Source organism: Sturnira hondurensis, unplaced genomic scaffold (assembly GCF_014824575.4).
Source record: "Sturnira hondurensis isolate 20B ecotype Veracruz unplaced genomic scaffold, ASM1482457v3 Scaffold0002840, whole genome shotgun sequence".
Taxonomy (NCBI): domain Eukaryota; kingdom Metazoa; phylum Chordata; class Mammalia; order Chiroptera; family Phyllostomidae; genus Sturnira; species Sturnira hondurensis.
This window is the reverse complement of record NW_028075471.1, coordinates 30,733,508-30,756,315: the sequence shown is the minus strand read 5'-3', so window position 1 is coordinate 30,756,315 and position 22,808 is coordinate 30,733,508. Positions and strand designations below refer to the sequence as shown.

Sequence of the window (22,808 nt, the reverse complement as noted above, 5' to 3'; positions counted from 1 at the left end):
GGCTCAGCGTTCCCAGACTGCATAGGGGTGGCCATGCATGGCTCAGGCATGATGAATATGAAAGTCAGGGGTGCTTGTGACTTTAATAAATTCCAAATCCTCTTCCCTAAAAAAAAAAAAGAGAGAGAGAGAGAGATTCTGATTCAGGTGCAGGGTGGAGACGTGGCCTTTCTTACATGCTTCCTCATTCGAGAGCTACTCAAAGCCAGCCATCACACCAGCAGTGTTGGCCTCACTTGGACACTCCTTAGGAATGCAGAATCTCAGGCCCCACCCCAGACCAAGGGAATCAGAACCTACATTTTGAATGCCAGCTCCTCCATTGGTCCACTGGCTAGCTTTGGGCAACTTTCTGAACCTCTCCGAACCCCCCAGTTTCCTCATCTCAAAAATGGAGATAATAATAGTATCTGTCTAGTTGGAGTGTTGGAGGCTGAAATGGGTTATGAAAAGTTCCGACAGCAGGGCATGACACATACACACGAAGGGCTGTGTCTGGGCTGACTTATTTTACAAACAGCAATGATTTTTTATCCTGTGCTTCGCATTTCCCCTGCCCTGTCCCTTGCTTTTCTGCGAACGTGCCCCCACCACCTTAAAAGGCTAAATATTTTCAGGACTTTATACCATTGAGGACAGTGAGCTTAGCAACTTCCCCGTAGCCTGTAAAGGAAGGCCTTAACCAGGAGAGGTGGGCCTGGGGCGGGTGATCTCATATGACAGGCAGGAAGTCCCAGGAGAGGGCTGGGTCCAGAAGATTCCCATCTGCTCCTGCTCCGGAAATGAAGAGGAAGTGACCATTCCTCAATCATTTTCATCATCACCTGTAGAGAAGGATTTTTAAAAATTCTTTATTATTCTACTTCCAGCTCTGGCACCTCTGCCACATGCTTTTTGAGAACTTTTTTGTTTGTGCCTTCTATGCTCCAGGGCATGTGGGTTGACTTCCTGGCCGCAGGGTCCTTTGATCAATAAGTGATGCAGGTGTGGGTGACAGGACCCCGCTGAGACCTCAAAGTGAGAGATGGGCCACCTCCCGGGGAGCCTGCACCTCGAATAGCCCAGAGGGAAGAAATCTCTGCTCTTTTTCCCTGATTTCAGAGCCAAAGAAACAAGAGACTCAATGGGACAGTGTAAACACATGGAAAGTTATGAGCGCGTGGAGAACCTTCTTTTCAGGTTCCTATTGAAATGTATTTTTAGAACCAGCAAAAGATGCCTTTGCCCAATAGTGGCAGTAATCCTTTTTGCTTATATTTTTTAAATAGGCACATTTTCTGCTTGTGAACAGCTATAACCTGACAAACTACTCTTGTGGGGGGCAGGTATGAGAAGAACAACTAGTATGTAAAATTGCTTACTCTGAGTTATTTCTCTCTGCAGTAACTCCCAAAGCCCAGTAGCTGGATATACCTGTGTAACTTTTTATATTAACAAACTAGGCAAGCCCAGTCCACATCTGTCACTGATTGGGCATAGACAAAGCGATAAGGTGGGGAAGGAAGCGGAGCCGAGGGGAGGAGGGAGAGTCCATCACCTACCCCGAGAAGCCATGAGCTCCCCTCTCCCTCCCCCCTCCCCCACCAGCTCCTGGTAAAGAACTTGCTTCTTTCTCTGGTAAAGAACCCAGTCTCTGGGTTCTGTGTGACCTGCAGACATGTTCAGTTGGTCCACTGTCTTTTTTTTTTTTAGTTTATTTTCCATTTTATTTTGTATTGGTTTCAAGTATACAGCTTAGTGGTTAGACAGTCATATACTTTACATAGTGTTCCCCTTGACATTGCCAGCATCCAGCTGGTACCATACTGGTTGTTTTTTCTTCAGAATGCTTTTGAATTAGGCACCCACCTTTCCCAACTGGACTCCACATGAAATTTCACATGAAAATCTGTGGATCTGGGGTCTTTGGGGGGAAATGAGACAATCTGGCGAGTCCTGGGCTCACATTCCCTCTGGTTTTCAGTCTCAGCCAGAGCTGTGGGAAAGCCTCCTGTCACTATCCCCTGTCACCTCCGAGTCCATGGTTCCAAGTCACCTCCCCACTTGCAAAGGATGCTGGGAAAAGGAGATCCTGGTTTCTGGGTGGAGGAGGCAGGACTAGTGAGAAGTTCTTTAGGCCCAGGAAAAGTGTGCAGAAGATGCTGGGCAGCGTCAGCAAGATGTCCACACCTACCCAGGGAAGGGGACACTTGCAGAGGAGTTCTGTGTCACTGAAGCCCCTGGGTGCTTCCAGCCACATCCCCTCACTCCGGTATACACAATGCAGCAGGCCTTGTCCCACGGCTTCGTCTCTGCGGACATGCCGCTGCTTCCAGCCTGCTGGGGCCACCGTCTTACCTGCTGGGGAATGCAACAGCTTCTACCAAACACCTCCTTGTTGTTCCTCACCGCCTGGTGTCCGAGTGTATGCCAGCGTTCCCAAGCACTTACCTTACCCCACCTTGTATCAGAGGTATTGGTGGGCCTAGAGGTGGTGGTAGGGGGTGGCGATAAGTACAACTTCTCAACTAAGTGTCTGCTGCATGTCAGGACCTGATTTCCCTTCTCCATAGATGCTCTTGGTATTAAACCTGATAACAAGCTAAGCATTAAACATTGTAGCTGTTTTGCAAATAAAGAAAGTAAGACCCAATGAGGTTAAGTGCCTTGACCAAGGCCACGTAGCTGGGAAAAAGCAGAGGCAGAAGGAGAACCCAGGTCTGTCTGACACCGTTCCCTGTTTCTGGGATCTCACATAGAAGCTGTATTAATTCTGTTCCCTTTGCTACCTCTAACGGTGCAAGAATATCTAACCTGCATCTCCACGCTGATCTTCAGAATTATTTCATGCATTAGGAGACAATATGAAAGCCTTTGAGAGTGGCTTTTTTGTCCTTTTTTTTTCATATATTACAGAGCAAAATAACATTTTTCCATGTATCAGGAGAGCACAAAGCATCAGAGAGCTCCTGGGTACAGCCTGTGACTTCCTGGAGCTCTGCATTCTACTTAACTGTCAGATTTTAACAAATTCTTCTCTCAGCAATTGCTTAATTGTTATCCTTGTCAGGAAGAACCCTTCACAGATATCAAGTATGGCATATGAAAATATCCTTTAATCTTAGAGTTTGAAAAAGTCATTCCTGTGATTTCAGCAAGACAGAAGCCCAGTGGTACCTAATCGTGCTCAGGTTTCTGAGGATAAACTAGGCGGGGAGCAGGGATGCTAACGAAGCACAGGGGGAGCAAGTGGCAGAATTGTTCTTGTCCAGATGAGGTCCCTTCCACTGGAGGGTCCCAGAAATGTCTTTAAATCTTTGCAAAATTGAAGCAGGGGGTCAGTAAAACAAAGAGATGAGGTTTGGGATCAGAAAGGCCAGGGCTGGCAGTCTTCACGAAATTTCGTAGAATCTGCACAACCTCTGTGAGCAGAAGTTGGAGATCTGACACAGGTCAGTGTCTGCCGTGGAGCCGTCGACAGGGTTAACTGAAACTGTGGATTGTAAGCACCTGACACGGTGCCTAGCACATGGAGTGTTTCAAAAATTACAGTCAGTCCTCCTCATTCACAGACTCCACGGTTCCCTAGTCACCCACTCGCTGAGCTGTACTTGTAACCCCAAAGTCACTACTCAAGGGCACTTTTGTGGCCATTCAAAGACATGTACAAAATGAGGAGAAACTTGGGTGGCCCAGCACAGACATTCCCTGCTGAGGTCCCACAAAGTGACACTCTACCTCCTTGTTTCGGCTCCCAGGCTGTCTGTACCCTAGTGCCCTTTACTCCTTTGGTTTTAGCGCCATGCTTTTCAACACGTTGTGCTTATTGTTGGTGATTGTGCTGTCTCCAAGTGTCGCATTCAAGTTCGGGCTGGTGTTCTTGAGCTCAAGAAGTCTGTGATGTGCCTGATGGAGAAGATGTGCATAATTAGATAAGTCCCATTCCATCTCAAGGTATAGTACTGTTGGTGTGAGTTCAATGTTAATGTACCAACAATATATATGAATAAGGTCTTTAAGCAAAAACAGGTAAAACAAGAGTATATATTCATGGGGTGACAACAATCTCATCACTACATGTTCATGGGAACCTAACGCTGTATGTCTCCTAGGAGCAATGGTTCAGGGTCTCCTAACTCAGTGTTCATGACCACGTTATAAAACATAGCTACCTCAAGTGATGACATTGGCTGTATTCTCTTTAGTTCGTGCGTCAGGTAGGTTAAAAGGGCGTGGCTATAACAAATTAACTCCAAACTGTTTGTGGCTTAACACAGTAGAACTTTACTTTTTAAAGTCTAGTCAGATGTTTGGAAGATGGCCTTAAAAAAGTGAGTCAGGAGCCCAGACTCTGACATCCTCTGGCTCTGCCCACTCCTAGGAGCTTTGTGCCCAGCCAGTGGTTGGAGGAAGAGACAGAAGCCTGTCGTGGGTAGGTCTATATGGGCCAGACTACAAGTGGAACACATTGCTTTTGTCTTCTTTCCACTGGCCAGAGCTCAGTCACATGACCCCAACTAACTGCAAAGGAGGCTGGGGAATATTACCTCACTGTATGCTGAGGGGTTATGTGAATACCCCTGCCACAGTTCTCTATAAGTTTACTTCCTATGGTCATGTTTTAAAATCCTCACTCAAGGATGTGTTTATTAATTTTAGATAGAGAGGAAGGCTAAGAGAGAAAAACATCCATTGATTGCCGCCCATATGTGCCCCGACTGGGGCTCGAACCCACAACATAGGCATTTGTCCTGACCAAGGATTGAACCCTCGACCTTTTGGTGTACAGGACGGTGCTCCAAACAACTGAGCCACCCAACCAGGACTCTATGATCATTTTTCCTTTGATAAGTAGTGAAACCCTTAAGTAAGAAACATTGAAGTTTTTCAAGCTACTCTTTTAATCCAGTCCATCCCCAAGGAAAGTAAGTCTGCCTGCTCTCATCTGTCCTGGATAAAAGATGAAATCCTCATGTAAGGAGACCTCCATACATATTTTCTCTCATTCTATTAATACTTCAGCCAACCCTTTAATCCTTACTATAAATTGTTGACTGTAATTATTTTTGCTACTGAATTAAGGATCAACCAGCACCTGCTATGAAATAAAGTATTAAAATATAATTAATGTATTGTTTATATTTGTTTCAACTAAATTGTGGGCTCTCCTCCAACTTGCTTGAGCCCTCTGCCAATAAGACACCAGCCTTGTCTGACCTACGTTACGGAGTGCATTGGACTGTGTAGTGGAGCATCACTGATGTGACCGGGAAGGGGCATCTGTGGTACTGCCTTCCGCACCTCTGCCCAAACGCACTGTGGTTTCACTCTGTGGGCTCTCATGAGCATTGTTATTTCCTCAGTCTTGCTGTTCTTGTTTTACTGTCAGAAGGAGGAGCAATGATACAGTAATTATGAGGTTTTGGTAATTTTTGAGGGTTACTTTCTAAGAAAATTATGGTCTCTTACAATGATCGGCTCATTACCTCTATGGGAGTCCTGTGAAAGCTATCAAGGACTCTTTCCACCAAAAGGTGAACTTATACATCTATTTTATGCCATTTAAAATTTTTGTACAATTGTAGGAGATTCTTAACCCTGCTGAAAACAAGGAAGTACTGACCCTAGATGACTGCTGTGGAAATTAATGAAATTAGCCTGTCTCATAGCGGCCAACGAGAGCTAGCATGCATTAAATAAGCCAAACAGTAGACTCCATTTGGAATAAAGTACCACGTTACATAATTGCTTTTTGCCTCTAGGAGATGTAAATATTAACATGGAATAATATAAATGCTAGAGGATTTTAAAGTTGAAGAGGCAGGCACAGGCCTCGTTCTGACCTAACAGTCACTATCGAGACGGCAGAAACACAGATTCACTGCTGCCTAAGTCTGACGTCTGTTTCTGTTCCTACCTAGACTGTGTTTTCAGATTCTCATATGGTTTTCCTCCTTCTTGTAAACTGTGGGGTTTGCCTCCAGTGTGGGTTTTAAGCCTTTGCAGTGTGCCTTGGTATGGATTCTAAGGCACACATGCACACCCAGACACATGCACACATACACACCACGCAGACACATGCCACATTTACTTGGAACTCAGGTGTCCTACAATACCAACTGTTCGAAACAGAACTTTCTGTGCAGAATGATGCCCAGCAGTGAACCAGATAGGAAGCCTTTGCAGAGAAGTGTCACGCCCCCACCTTGATGATTGTGTCAGGACCATAGAGAGACAGCAAGAAAATAAGAGCTGAAGGTACGAAGCGGGAAGATGACCAATGACCTTTGTCAGCCTTGCTTGCTCAGGACTGGCATCGCAAGCAACGTGGAGTCTGTGACACACGGAGAAGGTTCACTTCCATTTGCTCTGGTTAGGAAAAGCAGAGTATGCACCGAATAGGTTTTAAATTGCATCAGAAATGATAAAACAAAAAATTTAATGCTGAGGAGGTAGAAATCAGTTATTTGGAAAAATCACAGAGTGAGGTGTGGCTATTTATATATCCTCTTAGTTTTGATACATAAACAGATGCATTTTATCAGTTTCATCACCCAATTCTCACCAGACTCCGGTTGCTCTTTCCGTCTCCAGCACTTGGCACCCTGTCTGCCTCACAGTGGACACTCAGTATTCATTCAATGAAGGAAGGAAGGAAGGAAGGAACAAATGAATGAAACTTTAATATCCATATGTCTGCGTGACATGTGTTACCTGTGTGTGAACAAAAGATCCACATTTAAAGCCATCTCTTCTCCTTTTCAGAGCCAACACCATTCTCTGGGGACCACTCACAAGCAAGAGACACCAACACAGTGACACATGCCGGTGCCACCGCCGCCACCACCTCCTCCTCTGCCTCCACCTCCTCCACCTCTGGGGGCTCCTCCCCCTCCCCCACCATCAGCACCCCCGGTAAGGCCTGTTTTCCTGTCTCCTTTACCGTCCAGCAGGAGCTACTCTGAATACACTTGAGCAGGAGGTTTTAAATGTTCCGAAGCAGCCACCACCTCGCTCCCCTATGGCTGGCGGCATCTCAGGCTGTTGGCTGCAGCAGCCCCAGGGTCTGGTTCCGAGAGAGGCCGGCCAGTTATCTCTCTCCCTCCTCCTCAGTGGCGTCCCCCACCCTCAACCTCAGTGTCGTCTGTCTACAGAAGGCTACATAATTCCTCTTCTAATTGCTGCTGCTCGAGACAGACTTCCCGAGTCTCCCTAATCAACACTTCCATCTCCCTGGGAACCTCGGGGGGGGAGGCCGAGCCGAAGTGCACAGCCAATGAGGCGTGCTGCAAAGTCAAGTTCCAATGTGTAATTGGATGGTGATAACGATAGCTTGGGCTTTGGTTGCCCAGTGCTGGGCCCCAGTCAGAGAAGTGTCATACGAGACGCCACAATGAAATAGAAATCTCTAAATGAAATGTCTCTATCTATAGCAGATTGAATTCAGTCCATTTCAGTTCGTGTTGCCGGATACCCTCGGATTAATGGTTGGGTTTGTGCTTAGAAGGAGAGGCAGAGAGAGGGTGGCTGTTTGCTTTCCGAACAGGAATTCTCAACCTGGGCCCCTGCTGATGTGGGGGGCCAGGTCATTTTTGTTGTGTGAGGCTATTCTGAGCATTGCAGGATGTTTTGAGTCAGACAGAGAGGTCTCCTGTTTTCAGTGGAAGATGAAAGATTTGGCTGTCACGGCGATATGCACGCAGAGGCAGGGCTGGTAGGGATGAGAGGAGCCAAGTCAGCCGAGCCCGGGAATGGAGCCTCACCTGCCTTCCTCCCCCACTGTGCACACCTCTCCTCAGGTGTGCGGGTGACATGACCCCTGGGAGGACCGGTTATGGAGGGAGGGCCTGAGGCCCCGGCACACGGCCGTGGGCCATGGTGATAGTGCATGTATTTGTGGGCTGTCACCCCTGTGATGTCACCTTTGCATGCACCGAGACGTGAAACTTACAGTCCCTTCAACACCACAATACACCCATACACTTAGCCAGAATAAGTAAACTGATCAAAACCTGTATTATTGGGGATTTGAAGAAGTAAGCCCTTTTTTAAAACATTGCTGGCGACACCCAAATACCTGGGACTCGGTGCTGAATGAGTCTTTCTGGAGTGTTCTCTGGCAGAAAACAATGGACCTGAGCATATCATACTTTCCCCCCTGGTAATCCAGTCATTTTAATTTTGAAACCGACTTAATAATTAACTCTAAAGGAACCAAAAAGAATTTTTCCAAGGATGTGCACAGCAGTGCCATTTACTGTATTTTGCCCGGTATAATGCGCACTTTATTGCCCAATTTTTTGAGGTAAAAATAAGGATGCACATGATGCATGGGCATAATGGTTGCACACCAAGGCTGTAATAATAGGTGGGATAATCCTTTGAATAATGTGCACAAAAAACGTGGGTGTACATTATACGGGGAACACTTTATATCCAGCAAAATACAGCATTCTGGTGAAAAAAATTAGATCTTAAGTGGTTTATGAGCACTAAATTACATGTGTTATGTCATGTTGTTAATTAAAAAATGCATTATGCCATAGTGGTAATTAAAAATTACATTTGTAATTGCGCTGATTATGAAGAATAGACACGGAATGATGGATTTAAAACACAGTGAAATTGGCTATATAATAATATAATAAACAGAAAAAGAATTTTTAGTTTTGATAAAATTTTTTGTTTCATTAGGGATTTTTTTGAAAGATGCTTAAATAAATATAAATAATTCTATATTTGTTTATTTTTTGCATTCCCTCCCCATTCCTTTTTTAAAAATATTTTATTCATTTATTTTTTAGAGAGAGGGGAAGGGATGGAGAAAGAGTAGGAGAGAAACATCAATGTGTGGTTGCCTCCCATGTGTCCCCCTACTGGGACCTGGCCTGCAACCCAGACATGTGCCCTGACTGGGAACCAAACCAGTGACCCTTTGCTTCACAGGCCCATGCTCAATCCACTGAGCTACACCAGCCAGGGCCTTTTTTTTTTTTTTCGCCATCTTTCTCATGGAGGAGCAGATCAATTTAGGATAAAAATAGCCATGTACCCCTGGCTGGTGTAGCTCAGTGGATTGAACGTGGGCCTGTGAACCAAAGGGTCACTGGTTCGGTTCCCAGTCAGGGCACATATCTGGGTTGCAGGCCAGTTCCCAGCAGGGGATGCTTGAGAGGCAACCATACATTGATATTTCTCTCCCTCTCTTTTTCCCTTCCCCTCTAAAGATAAATAAATAAAATCTTTAAAAAAATAGCCATGCAAATTTTAATACTTAAAAAAATATCTTTTTCTACAACCTTGGAAAAATATTTACAGTGCATATTTAAGGCAACGAATTAGCATCCTTACTGCATGAAGCACTCTTACAGATCAATAGGGAAAGGATGAATGGAAAATGAGGCACAGGGTGTGAAGGGGTGGAAGAGATACAAATGTCTCAACCTCACCACCATTGAATAAACGTGAGTTCAAATAATGAGAAATCATTTTCATCTATTAGTTCGGTGACAGTACTTTTTAAATGTTGGCTGGAGTATTAGGAACCAAGCGCCCTTAATGGGAGCAAAAATTGGTCTAATTCCCTAAAACAAAATTTGTTAACACAGATCAAATCCCTTTAAAAATTGGGTATGCTCTATGACCCAGTTTCACTTAAGTAATTTTTCTTAAGTAACTAACTAAAAATGTATGTAAATAGTTAGCCATAAGATATTAATAAGAACATTACTTTGTAATAGCAAACAAAAAAAGAAAGAGTAGGAAATCTAAATTTTTAATACCGGGCAATTCAATAAATAAATAATTATGTAATCCACAAATGGTATACTAGGCAAACATTAAAAATCATATCAAAATCATTTTGTAACTTCCAGTATAATGATTGCCTCAAGCAAGGGTCATCTATAAAAGCTAGAACCACTTAGTGAAAAGTTTTAGGGGAATGGTATGTTCACAGAATTCCAGGTGTTACCCACAATTACTTCTAATTACAAAGCGAAAATATTGCTTTAAGGTGGATCAAGCTGCCCTTGTCCATGTGGCTCTGTTGGCTGGAGTGTCATCCTGTGAACCGAAAGGTTATGGGTTCGATTCCCGGTGAGGGCACGTGCCTAGGTTGCGGGTCCAGTTCCTACTTGGGGTGTGTTTGGGAGGCCATGTTTCTCTCTTACATTGATGTCTCTTTCTCTCTCTCCCTCCATCTCTCTCTAAAAGCAAAGAAAAAAGGTCCTTGGGTGAGAAATAATAATAATAATGTGGATCAAATCTATCTCTAAGAGAAGGACCTTATATCATAAGCCTTTTGCTGGGAGGCAACAAATAATAGCTAGCATCACCCTGTAGTAATCTTCCCCAAATGAATGTACTCATATGCAAGCAATTGGACATGTCCCGAACGTGGGACCTTCTTCGTCTGAGATCGGCAAACTAGGATGGAGCCCGTAGTCCAGTTTCTATGCAGCCTGCAGACTAACAATGGTTTTTACATTGTCAAGTGGTTGAAAAAAAACAAAAGAAAAGTAATGCTTCATGACATATGAATATTATATGAAATTCAAATTTCAGTTCATAAATAAAGTTTTATTGGACTTCAGCCATGCTCATTCATTTACATATTATCTGTGGCTAATTTTATGGTAATGACAGAACACCAATTAAATACCTTATTATCCCTCCCAAATTCTATTTTTGCTACTAGTCGACCTGCATTTTTAAAATTATACTTTGGTGGTAGTAGTAGTATATTTTGAATGTTATCAATACAACTTTTATGAAAATTTGGGGTTTTGGTGTTATTTTATAGTACTTACATAAAATCCATGATTTTTCCTCTTGGCCCACAATGCCTAAAATATTTGGCTCTTTCCAGAAAAAGTTTGCCAGCACCTGTCCCACGAGACAGCAGGCTTAATTCAGCCTTCCTTCGGTCACCAGCTGCCAGTGATCTTGCTTTAGATCATGTCACTCCCCTGCCTCACTTTTCAAGGACTTCCCACTCCCCTCTTAGCCGCAGCCCACTCTGTCTGCCCGATGTGGCCCCTGCCTACCTCTCAGACCTCGCACTGGGCCACTCTCCTCATGTCTTCCACTTTGAGGCTAATTTAGTGTAACTGTTCTCTCTGTCTGGACACTCTTCCTGCTCAGCCCAGTTTAGACGACACCACTTCCTTGGAGCGTCACTTCCCCACCCCCCGCAGTGGAGCTTATAACATACATTTAAACCCCCTTCATAGCTCTTATCAGTTTTTAATTTTGCTTTTATTTAACTAGGGCCCATATTTTATGGTTTGTGGTCTTTTCTGGCCATAGTGCTGGGCTCACAGCAAACACTCCCCTCATTGAATGAATGAATGAATGAATGAGTAGATGCATGCATGCATGGATGAATAGCTATGTAAATAGGGCTCAGAAGTAGAGTTAAACCTCTTCATAACCAGTATTCAGGACTTTAAACATAGATGCTCATGGCCAGCAGGGCAGATTTTATGTAATCTTTGCAAAGACAGGGCATTTTGTATATGTCTGATCAGGCTTCGCCTTAGCTCTGGAAGATCTGGGGCTTAGACCAGGGCTAAGTGTTCTTCTCCTCCTACCTCTTACTCTCCCCTGCCTGCGCCTCCCACCCCAGTCTCCTTCTCTTCTCTTCTCTAAAGAACATCTTTTCTTTTTCCAAGAACGTGGGAGTCAACGAGAAGCGAGGCCAGGGCAGCCTGCTGATTTCTGCAGCAGGCTTAAAGCCAGGCAGTCCTCCCCAACTCGTTTCACTATTATTCTGGCCCCCTCGTGCCCCTGTCTTCTGAGCTCTACTCTGTTTCTCAAGCATTTGAAATCGATAGCAATACAAAAGTTGCCTGCATGGTGCATTGGCCCGCTTATAATTAAATTATTACTGTCACTTTGGTTACAAGATGTAACTCTCTTAAAAACCTAAAAAAGAATACAGTGGGCATGATTTTTGAAATGCAGCAGAATTTCACTGAACTTTTGTTTTAAAATCTGCTTTGACCTCTCGGTCGTGTCCAAGAGGAGAGAATAAGCTGACAGCCTGTGATTTCTTTTCTCGTCACTGTCACATGACACTGTCTACACCAGAGGAAAGAAATATGTGTGCCCTTGACCAGCTGACAAGTCCTTTGCAGTGAGGTTGCCGAGGCCAAGCCTTACAGCAGGGGTGTGGCCACCGCATGAATTTCTTTGAAAAGTAGATTCCTAAGGTTTTGCAGCGTTATTTTTTAATGTTGCTGTTCCAGCTCAAACCTCCTAAGGAGGGAACCATTCTTTCTTTTAAAACAGAAGGGAAACTGGCTTGATAACCATTTATTCACCATGAAAGGCAACACTTCCAAGTAAGAAGACACTGTGCTCGCCATATATTTATTTCTGCCTGCCTCTTACAGGGCGTCAAGGTTAAAAATGCTTAAGGAAAATTATAATGAAGAGCGTATTGTGACCCCTGGCTGTTCGGTTCCCTCCTTACTGTTTGCCAGAGCCTCTGCATTCAGGCAGCTCCGTGAGATAATGTTTCTCCTTGCAGTCTAAGGATTGCATGACTGACGGTGAGGAGGACTTTCCGACGTGTCAGGAAATATCAGCGGTGGCTTAAACTGGAAGGTCCCCCACTGTCTCCAGGAGGTGGGAGCTCGCGTGTCATGCAACTACATGTCACTCTGTGAAAGACACCATGTAAAATGGAGTGGTATCTGAAATCCCATGAGAGCCTTTTCCAGTGTTTTGCGTTTGCTGGGGTTTCGAAAAGAGAGAAGGGGAGTGAAGGGGTGCTAGGTGGAAGGGAGCTTAGTAGAATTGCATAGTACCCTACACTCTGGAGAAGGTAATTTGCATGTTTACTGGTACATTGGGAATAATGAGAGGCTTAAAAATCTTAAATACTGACATTCGTTTAGATTCTCCCAACACTGGGGCTTTGATTAGCATCACTAATAAGGGATTGGGGGCATTTACCCAGGGTAGACAGTGGCCAGTGGGACAAGAAGGCTTTTGCATTAGGCCAAGCCATTAGGGTATAGTATTACATTTGTTCTCTGCCTGACATTTGCAAAACTACACCTTTGTCTTCAAGTCCATTTAAAAACTTAATTCTCCCTCTCTCGTTTGCTGGGCTTGCACCTGCAAACAGTCACTCTGCTTCAGTGAAGAACCAGAGAGAGGTGTGGCAGGACCTGCCACTCACGCTTCCAAAGAGCCATTCAGGGCAGTATTTAAATGTGTTTCTTTTTTCACATCTGTGAGGTGGGAGGGGCCGCAGGAACAAAGAGGAAAAGGCTCGTGGTGGTGTGCTGGCGGCACATTGTGCACCCATCATGCCCAGGACTTGGCAAGAAAAGCCTGCCAGCTCTTGATAAAGAAAGGCCTTTATCAAATTTCATAGGAGCCCAGGAACATGAGCCACTCTCGCTCAGCGTCTGAGCCGGGGATGTGGCAGGAAGGTGCTGGGCGGTAGGAGGCCAAGGGACGATGCCTGAAGACCTCGGTGGGCTCGAGCTACGAGCACCAACCCACGCTTTCATTCACACAACCCTGCTGGCTCTCCAGTGTGACCGAGGATTGCTAGCAAGCTGCGCGTGCTGGTTCCCCTACCCCAGGGCGGGTGTCTTCATGTAGACACTGTCATCCTCTGGAGGGCCACCTTTTGGAGCTGGGACCTTTGGGGCCATGTACTCCTTCCCCCAAACTTCTCTTCCATTCTTGCCTCACAAGGGAAAGTGCATTCAGCCCAGACCCTGGATAAAGCTGTAAGCAAAGGGGGGAGGGACGCTGGGACCCTGGAAACGTGAACACATCTTGGCAGTGGGGACTTGACAGACAGTAAAAGCCACGTGTCCCAGACTGTTTAATAAAAGACAGGTAATGTGACATGAAAAACAAGCAGGCTACGAGTAAGAAGAGTGGTCCCAGCGAGGGAGGACGAAACGGTACTGTATGTGCCCGCCTGCTGGTGCTCTCCGGTAAAGGCCGAAGGCAACGGAACACCGCTAACATCCACTGGTTGCTTATCTACCGGCCGGAGGATGGGTAGTTTCTGTTTTCTTTTTTTTTTATATGATTCTCTGTCCTCTCAAATATCTACACAGAGCATTTACCACTTTTATCCTTAGAGGAAAGGGTTTTCAAAATGAAAAAGGAATGGGGGCTTACTGACTGGCTGAGTTGGATCGTTTGATAACATGCAATTATAGGCACCCGCCAAATGGCTATTACACACTGCCACTGTGCGAAACACAAGATGCGGATTATCTTGATTCCTCTTTAAAACAATGCCTTGATGCTGGCAGAAATAGGGCCACCTTACAGATGAGGGAACCGAGGCACAGAGAGGTTACTAAGGTGCCCAGTGTCACACAGCTGGAAGTGGGGGGCGCTGGAACCCTCCCTGGGCTCCATGAGAGCATCACTGTTCTATGCACTACTGCTTCCAATTGCATGTACAGGCGGAATAAAAGGCACCGATGCCTCTAGCATCGGACGCTCATGCAGTGCTTACGTTCGCTTTGCATTGTTCTAAGTGCTTAGCACGTAAATGAATTAATCCTCACAGTTACCCTTAGAAGCTGAAACTGTGATTCTCTTTTGGTGGATGAGTTGAGGCACAGGGTACAAAGTACTCACCCTTGACCCCACAGCTGGACTCTGGCAGAGCCATGGTTTGGATGCTCCCAGAATGGCACCAGAGCCCCTGTTATGATCCACGAAACCCCACTGTCCTTTCTCATAGACCTCGTCCCCACCCCTTGAACCTCTAAGCCAGAAGTCGATCGTTTCCCCTCCCACACCCAGGTTTCTTCCTGTATCTCCAGGGCCCCTTGCTAACATTGTTCATTTCTTTTTTTTTCCTTTAAGGTTCTATCATTTTCCCCCACTTGCCTGCTGGGGTTTTTTTTTCCCCTTCCTTTGAAATAGGTTTTATTTCCTCCTCTTTAATAGAAAAAAAGACATTTTGCAAGTTGGCCTCTGAATAAAACTGGTGGTTTAACATCACAGAGTCAGCATCAAAGCAGCAGATAACAATGCCGAGGAAGTCAGGGTCCTTTGGTCTCTAGTTTACAGCTGGGCTGTTGATGGGCTTGGAAGAAGTGGGATCTGGGCTGCTAGCAACACTAGGGTGCAGTGGGGGCAGTAAATGCCTCTGAGCTCAGGAACTGCAGGTGACTGCATCTTTAACCTTGACCCAGCCATCAGGCAAATTCACTGAGCTTTTGCTGCACAGAATTAGCCCGTCTGGTCTTGGCCTCTGATGAGGTGAGAACCTGAATCCAGTGACCACAGGATTAGTCATTGATCACTGCTCGGTCATGGAAATGCTGAGAATGCAGTTGGTTGTCCCCAGACCAGACCTTTTTTAAAAAATAACTTTTTAAAAAGATTTTATTTATTTATCTTAGAGGAGAAGGGAAGGAGAGAGAGAGAAATATCAATGTATGGTTGCCTCTCATGCGTCCCCTGCTGGGAACCGGAAACTGGCCTGCAACCCAGGCTTGTGCCCTGACTGCGAACCGCGGTCGTGTGGTTCGCAGGCCCGCGCTCAATCCACTGAGCTACACCAGCCAGGACCCCAGACCAGACTTTTGTACTTTGTGTTGCTTCATCACTACAGATTTCTCACATGTGGAACCCTTGATGTCTCATCTTTCAGGAGCCCTCCTGTCCTCCAAATGAATTACCCTGAGCTTGCTTCTTGGAGCCTCAGGTGCTGACTGTGCCTCAGTGCTTTGAGATCTCCCCTGAANAAAAATAACTTTTTAAAAAAGATTTTATTTACCTTAGAGGAGAAGGGAAGGAGAGAGAGAGAAATATCAATGTATGGTTGCCTCTCATGCGTCCCCTGCTGGGAACCGGGAACTGGCCTGCAACCCAGGCATGTGCCCTGACTGCGAACCGCGGTCGTGTGGTTCACAGGCCCGCGCTCAATCCACTGAGCTACACCAGCCAGGACCCCAGACCAGACTTTTGTACTTTGTGTTGCTTCATCACTACAGATTTCTCACATGTGGAACCCTTGATGTCTCATCTTTCAGGAGCCCTCCTGTCCTCCAAATGAATTACCCTGAGCTTGCTTCTTGGAGCCTCAGGTGCTGACTGTGCCTCAGTGCTTTGAGATCTCCCCTGAACAGATGGGTGGAGGGATGAGAGGAATGTAGGGCCAACTAGCAGTTCGTGAATGACGCTAGGTGGGGCATCTGTGCCCAGGCCCGCACGGGGTGCAAGATGCGCACTCGTTTCCTAGCTCTACTTCCCGCACTGATAAGTTTGGCGAAGATATTATAATTCACAAGGAAAACCCTCTGTGAGCTAACCAGCCACAACACCCCATCTGCCACCTGCCCAAAAGCTAGAACACATTCTACCCTGGGTCCTGTCAGAACACCACCAACACATTCAAGTGTCAGTAAGAAGATTTTACAAACCAAATGCAGTTCTATCTGAAGGAACAAATTTAGGGATAGCAAAAGTTAACACCCAGGTGTCATTTTAAAAGCCATAAAATGCCCTTTTGGCACAACTCTGCCCATGCCAATATGCAGTCATTGTTTTCAAAGAGAATAGAGCTTGTACCTTGGCTTTACATAATTTAAAAATCAGGAAAGCAACACGGTACACCCATTCTGTATGGGTGGTAACCCATTTCCATTTTCATGAGGTCTGTTCGCCCTCGAGGAGTTGGAAGGTGATTTCAAGCTGGTGAGAGCAGGATCCCACCCACGCAGCTCCCACCTCGTTTAAAACATGAAGGTGTGAAGGTGAGATTGTGCCCCACCGCACGCGTTCGGTGCCCACTGTGCCCCACTGGGTTTCAGCGGGGATCGCGGATGATGCGCGTGGTATGTTCAAAGCAAAAACGCGTGGGCGTTCCAGTCCTGCAGATTAGAAGCTGCACCCCTGCTGTGCCGTGGGATGTCGAGCTAATGACTTAGTCCCCGCGAGCCTCGGTTCCCTCATCTGTGAATGGGAATAGTAATCGCCACCTCCTAGCACACCCTGCTCTGGGAATGGAAGCTCCATGAAGGCAGGGATTTTTGTCGGTTTTGCTCCCGGTGCATCCTCTGCACCGAGCAGTACCTGGCATGTTCTAGACATTCTGCGAAAATGTGCTGAATGCACAAATCGCAGGGTTGTTGTGAGGGCCTAATGGTAACCAAAGCAGCTGTGTTTACCCAAGGCCACCTTAGTCAGTGGTTGCCCCTGTTACTTCAGGGACCAGGAACCAGCTGGGCAAGTAATCAGATCTAGGACTGGTAGACTGAGGGCACAGGCCCCCGTGGTCAGTGCAGGCTGGGAAGTCACCCAACAGAAGTCGAAGTCAAGGTAAGGAGGCTGATTTATTAAAAGTTAGGCCAGTCATTGGAAAATAGTCCAAAAACAGGTGGGCAGAGGTGACCACTGTAGGTTTTCAGCATTCCAGTCCCCTCTGCCAGGACCTGCCACTGGAACGGGACTCTGAGGAGCTGGACAGCTCTCTCCTCTGCCGTGCCTCGTACCGAGTTCAGTGGCCTGAGTCCACGGGGCGGTGGGAGGTACCGGGAATCAGCCACAGATTGGAGCGATGAGCCCTCAGCTGAGAGTTGGAGGTGGTGAGGGAGGGCAACATGCTGATTTTTTGGGACCCATCCAGTGAAAATGGCAGCCTGGCGCAAATACCTTCAACATTAGAGGGGGCTCTGCTGCCTCAGCTGCCCTTGGAGTTGTCATTTCACAAGCAGCTTCGGCAGCCGCAGACCCGGAGGCTGCCAAGGGGATGGCCAGGTGTCTCTGGAAGATTTATCAGTGATGCTCATGCAAGAATTCTAGATCTCCTGGCCTTGAGCCCCTGTGTGAGCAAAGGCAAATGTCCTGTGGGCCTGGCTCCATCTTTCTCTGCCTGGCTCTGCTGACTGGGAGCATTCATGCACTGAGGGGGGATTGGTTGACTTAAAAAATTATAGTCAATTCTATTTAATGGTACTGTTGTTACATTTTAAAGAGCTTTTTTCTTGGATGCCATCCAGTGGCAGATACCCGTTCTTCATAATCAGAGAAACGCTGGTCGGGGTGCAGAGCGAACAGGACCGGCTGTGAGCCGATCGTTGGTTGAGCTGGAGGGTGGCACGTAGGTGCTCACTGTACACGCAACTTCCGGGTGTGTTAATTTTCCATCACAAAAAATGCCATGGACATCAACAGCCTCGAAATATGCAGAAGAGAGGCAACTTGGCAGAACCAAGGAGAGAGTTATATAGCATGGTGTCTCTAATTCAGATGGATGTTTGAGACTCAGATAAAAGCTTTTAATCTTTAAAAATAAGACCCAGGTAGGGACAAAACATCTGCTTGAGAAGCTCTGTCTGGCCTCCTTCCCCCAGTAATCTGGCTCCTACCTTTCCTAGAGACTAATGGTCAAATTTCCAGTGTGACCCCCCTACAGAGGAGGTGTCATCGGTAACTACTGAGTTGATTTATGGAATGTTTGGGTTTTTTCTCCTAAGACTGAGACGTGATGCAAGTGACTTTGGCAGGGGATGTCAAAGAAGCGGTGAGACAGCCACCACACTGTCCCATGCTACCTCATTTCTAAGTCAACCTCAAGGCCTAGTGTGAACAGCAGGTAACAAACAGCAGCTTATGAAACTGTTGCATTTACTGTTCTGGTCCTGGTACAAGGGCATCTCGCCCTGTCTGGTGTTTGCCCCTCAGAAAAAGCACCAAGGACACTTGTGGGAATTATTAAGGCAAAGCTTTCCCAGCCAGCAACTCTCCTCAGTCCCAAGGTCACCCAGATACGGAGGAATGTTCACCTTCACCATTCCTCCTCCCTGACCAAATGCCTCTGGCGGTTGTTTGCTGAAGGGTCACCAGAGGGAGGGGATGGGAAAGGAACATTAAAAACAGCTCTGAGGCAAACCCTCGGGTGTGGAGATAGCTTGGAAAGTGTGTGACAGCTTAAAAAAATAATAAAATTAAAACCTTGTGGGTTCATAAGCAGGTGAACAGCGATTTCTAAGAGGTCAGACCACAGGCCCTCAAGGGCGTTTTATAACCTCACAGCTGTGACATAAAGGCTTCTGCCCTTTCGGCATTATGGGCAGTCACATTTTCTGAAACTATTACTGGTTTGACTGGGAGGGGGAAAAGGGCCACCACACCAGGGGTCAGATCTATGACAGGACACAGTGCAGCCGCCCCTCGGGGTTTGGCACCCAGGGCAGAATGGCCCAGCAGGGCCCGTTTCTTAGGCTCAAGGGCCCCTGGTGCAAAGACAACAGAGGGCTGGTAAAGGAGCTACTTTTGTGCCATGAATTCACAACTGTTGCTACAAAATATCCACCCAAGTGCATTGTTATATGCAACAGAAGAGGCTTTCTTTTAAAGAAGAAGAAGGAGGAGGAAGAAGAGGAAGAGAAGCAGAAGAGGGAGGAGGAGGAGGAGCCAGTTGCTCAGGGAGACTCCCCAGAAACGTGGCATGTCGTTTCTCACATCTTCCCAAGCATTTGGACCCTCCCGGAGGAGCGTCCCACCCTTCCTTCCCCTGGAGAATCACTGCAGAAAGCTGGGGGTAGGTGAGGAACGTGGAGGCTCGCCAGCAATAGCAATGGGGAGTCCAGCAGGCAGAGAGCACTGCGCCCACTGGGCACACACGCACCGCTGCCTGGGGCGGGGCTCACCTGGGCTGGGAAGGGATGGCTGCAGCCTCCCGCGTCAGATGGGCCTGGCTCAGTGGAAATCACAATACACGATGGAGTGGTGAAGACGTGACTTAAAATGATACTTTGACAACACACAGGCAGTGCCGTTAGTGGCAGCCCTGCCCACTCCCCTGCATCCTGGGTTCCTGGGGCTTGTTGTCAGGGTCACTCACCTTTGTGGGGCCTGATCAAGGCTGCCCACAGGAGGACGAGACGGTGGGTGGTGGGGAGACAGGGATCCCTAATGTCCCTCTTCCCTGGGCCTCTCCAGAGCCAGATGTCAGAGTCATCCTGAGAGTGTCTCCTTGGCACACCAGTTTCCCCACTTTCGCTTCAAGTAGCCTCCAGTAAGTTCTCAGCAGCATGTACGCGCACACATCCGCTCCTCTTTCTCTTCTTGGCACCATCACCTTAACCCAGCTTCACCTTCCTTTTTTTGACCAAATATGTCATTGGATCGTCCACTCCCGACCCTCACCTGGGAAAAGCCATGGCTTTTTCTCCTCCTGAGGGCCAATCAAGGCCACTGATGCATGTGAACATGAATAATGTAGTTCTGTGTTCAAGGGACATAAATTTTCCATTAGTAGCAAGGCCAGACCTGGCCTGTTTGGCTTGGATAAGAGCAGCAGTTGAGTGAGTGGCCCGGAAGGCTCAGTGCCCTTCGTGAAGTCCAATGGCATTCCTTCCTGCTGCACTTTGGCACATGGAGGTGAAGTCTGTGGAGGTGACCAGCCACACCCCGGGCAGGTTGGCCTGCCTCCAAGCAAGCGCCTGGGAGCTGAGCTTGCTTATCTGCCTCACCAGCGCCCTCTGTGTGACCTTGGACTTGTCTGCCCTTCACCTTTCAGACTGCACAGTGGGGGCAGTCCTACAGGGAGAGAGGTGGTGTCGATGGTTTTCTTTGGTTTTGTTTTCCCTTTATTTTATTTCGTTGCTAGATAACGACTAAAGAGAAGATATTCTAAAACTTTAAACATGTTCTTCAAGGGCCGCATTCTCGAGTGTGAAACGAGGGGAGGCCGGGTAGGAGGAGGAAAGGGGACACAACATAGAACACCAGCCTTCTTGGGTGCATATGAGGAACCAGTGGGGCTCCATGTGGCAACTCGAAACTCACAGAAGCACAGACACTCTTGGCTTAGGTGTTAAAGGAACAGACACATGGCAGCTATACAAGGACACATTTTTCTGGAACATGTTACTTTAAGGCCCAGATTCCAGGAGAACCAGAACCAGCTGAGAATCACCCAAGCACTCAGATCCCTAAATTCTCTGCTCGATGCCCAGAGCACTAACCCTCAGGGCCCCCGATACACTATAACTTATATATGTTGTCCCTTCCTGGTGATGGGTCCCTTTCCCTCTTTATTAGAAGAATCCATGCATTTCACCAAACCTCCGATTCTCTTTGCTGCTGAATAATAGTTGCCCCCGACACCCTGAATTCAGGTATCCTGATGGCTGAGTTTCAGGCTGGGCAGACAAGTGTAGGAAAAAGAAGGGGTGCATCCAGAGTCACTCGTTGGCATGGAAACTCTTGCTTGGCAGTTACCCTAGTGCCTTTGTATTATTCCTCCAAACAGTGATCCTCTCGCACATCACCGTAAACAGCTTGACGATTTAACAGACACCTTCCCATCAGGTTTCATTCGACAGTGCCTCACCCTCTGTGAGCTAGATGGGATTGCTGTCTTCATCTGGGGTTCCCCTAAAAGTGTTCTGAGACAGGGTTTGCATGCCAGTAGTTTATCTGGATTGTGATCTCGGAAACCCCGGGAAGGGAGTTGGGAAGTGAGAGAGAGGAAGGGGAGAAAGCAAGGGAAACTGGGGCTCCATCCTACAGGGGACCCTTAGAGACCGTGGGGACACGGGGGGCTGTGGATCTTAGCCACCAGCTCCAGCCACCCTCCGGTCTCGCTGTAGTCCTACTGAGGAGTCGTTCCCACCCAGGGCATTCCCTCTGGCGGAGACCAGTAAGCAGTTGGCCCACATGGGAATGGACGGAAGTCAGCCCCTGGGATTGGCGTGCAGCTCCTGCCATGGTCATGGTCCACTCTCAGGGTGAAACACTGAGGCCCAGAGGGGCTGAGTACTTGCTCTGAGTCACTCAGCAGGAAGGGTCTTTGGAGTCTTTGGCCTGCGTTCTGCCCCTTGCACCATGTCACCTCCAGGGCTGTGGTTATGTCAGGGGTGGCTGGGATACCCCTAGGTCCCCAGGGAAGCCAGGCCCAGGAGGCCTGAGAACAGGACTGGCAGAATGGCCCTCTCAGGCGGTGCTTCTCAGGTTTTGATTTCAGGTGGTGCTTCCCCGCGTTTTGCGTGACAGCTATGGCCCTTCATGTAGAGCCAACGCAGCACCTGAGCCACACTTCCTGCGTGCCTGTCCTGGAAGTCTGTGTCCTTGGGCAAATTGCTTGACCTTCCTGTGCCTTAGTTTCATTCCCCATTAAACTAGCCCCTGCTTCATTATGTTGATGTGAAGACAAAGTAAGTGAATACACGTGAAGTGCCTAGCGGGCTCTAGAACCATACAAGTGGGCGTCGGTGGTGCTTTTGTGCACACGCTGCCCTTTTTCCTTTTAAGAACAGGTCACCGGCTTTCGATCTCATGTGGACTCACTGTAAAGCCAAAGCTGGTGTTTCATGGCTGCGCTCATGGCTGGGGAGCATCTTACCAAGTTTAAACCCTTTGCAGTTTGGATGATTTGTTTCTTGCCTGTCCTCACTGCACAGTGAAGATGAAGTCCCTAAGGAGGAAGACCAGCCAGTCTGGCCCCCCATGGGACAGCCTGGGGAGCTGCTCAAGAAATTTGCATTTAGCAAGTGAGAGAACATCCTCCCCGGGCTTCACCGGTGGCACCGAGGCAGCTCCTGTTCCACAGTGAAGCCACCTGCCCTTGGTGACATCCGCATAAAAGGAATGTGAGAGGTGGCCCGAGGGACCACTCCTCCCTCATTTTCTCTGTATTTATAGAACACTGTTCTGAGGCCCTGGTGAGAATTGTCTGCTGGGGCTCAGTTCTTCCATCCTCAGTGAGACGAAATTGGAAACTAAAACGTGGAGTGCGACATTCAGGATTAGCGTCTACCAGTGATTATTGCTGTTGACACCATGGGGCAACAGGTGGACTCATGTTAACGTGTTTGACC

The 22,808-nt window shown here is 47.3% G+C and overlaps 1 protein-coding gene across 2 annotated transcripts in view; it reads left to right on the top strand.

Annotated features, from left to right (window-relative positions):
- WIPF3 (WAS/WASL interacting protein family member 3) overlaps positions 1-22,808 on the top strand; it is a 77,405-nt gene that overhangs the window by 17,319 nt on the left and 37,278 nt on the right. For both annotated transcript variants that reach the window (XM_037041224.1, XM_037041223.1), the window contains exon 2: positions 6,745-6,894. In XM_037041224.1, the coding sequence (XP_036897119.1) occupies positions 6,802-6,894 (93 nt within the window). In that variant the 5' untranslated portion in view covers positions 6,745-6,801. The remainder of the gene's footprint in view (positions 1-6,744; positions 6,895-22,808) is intronic.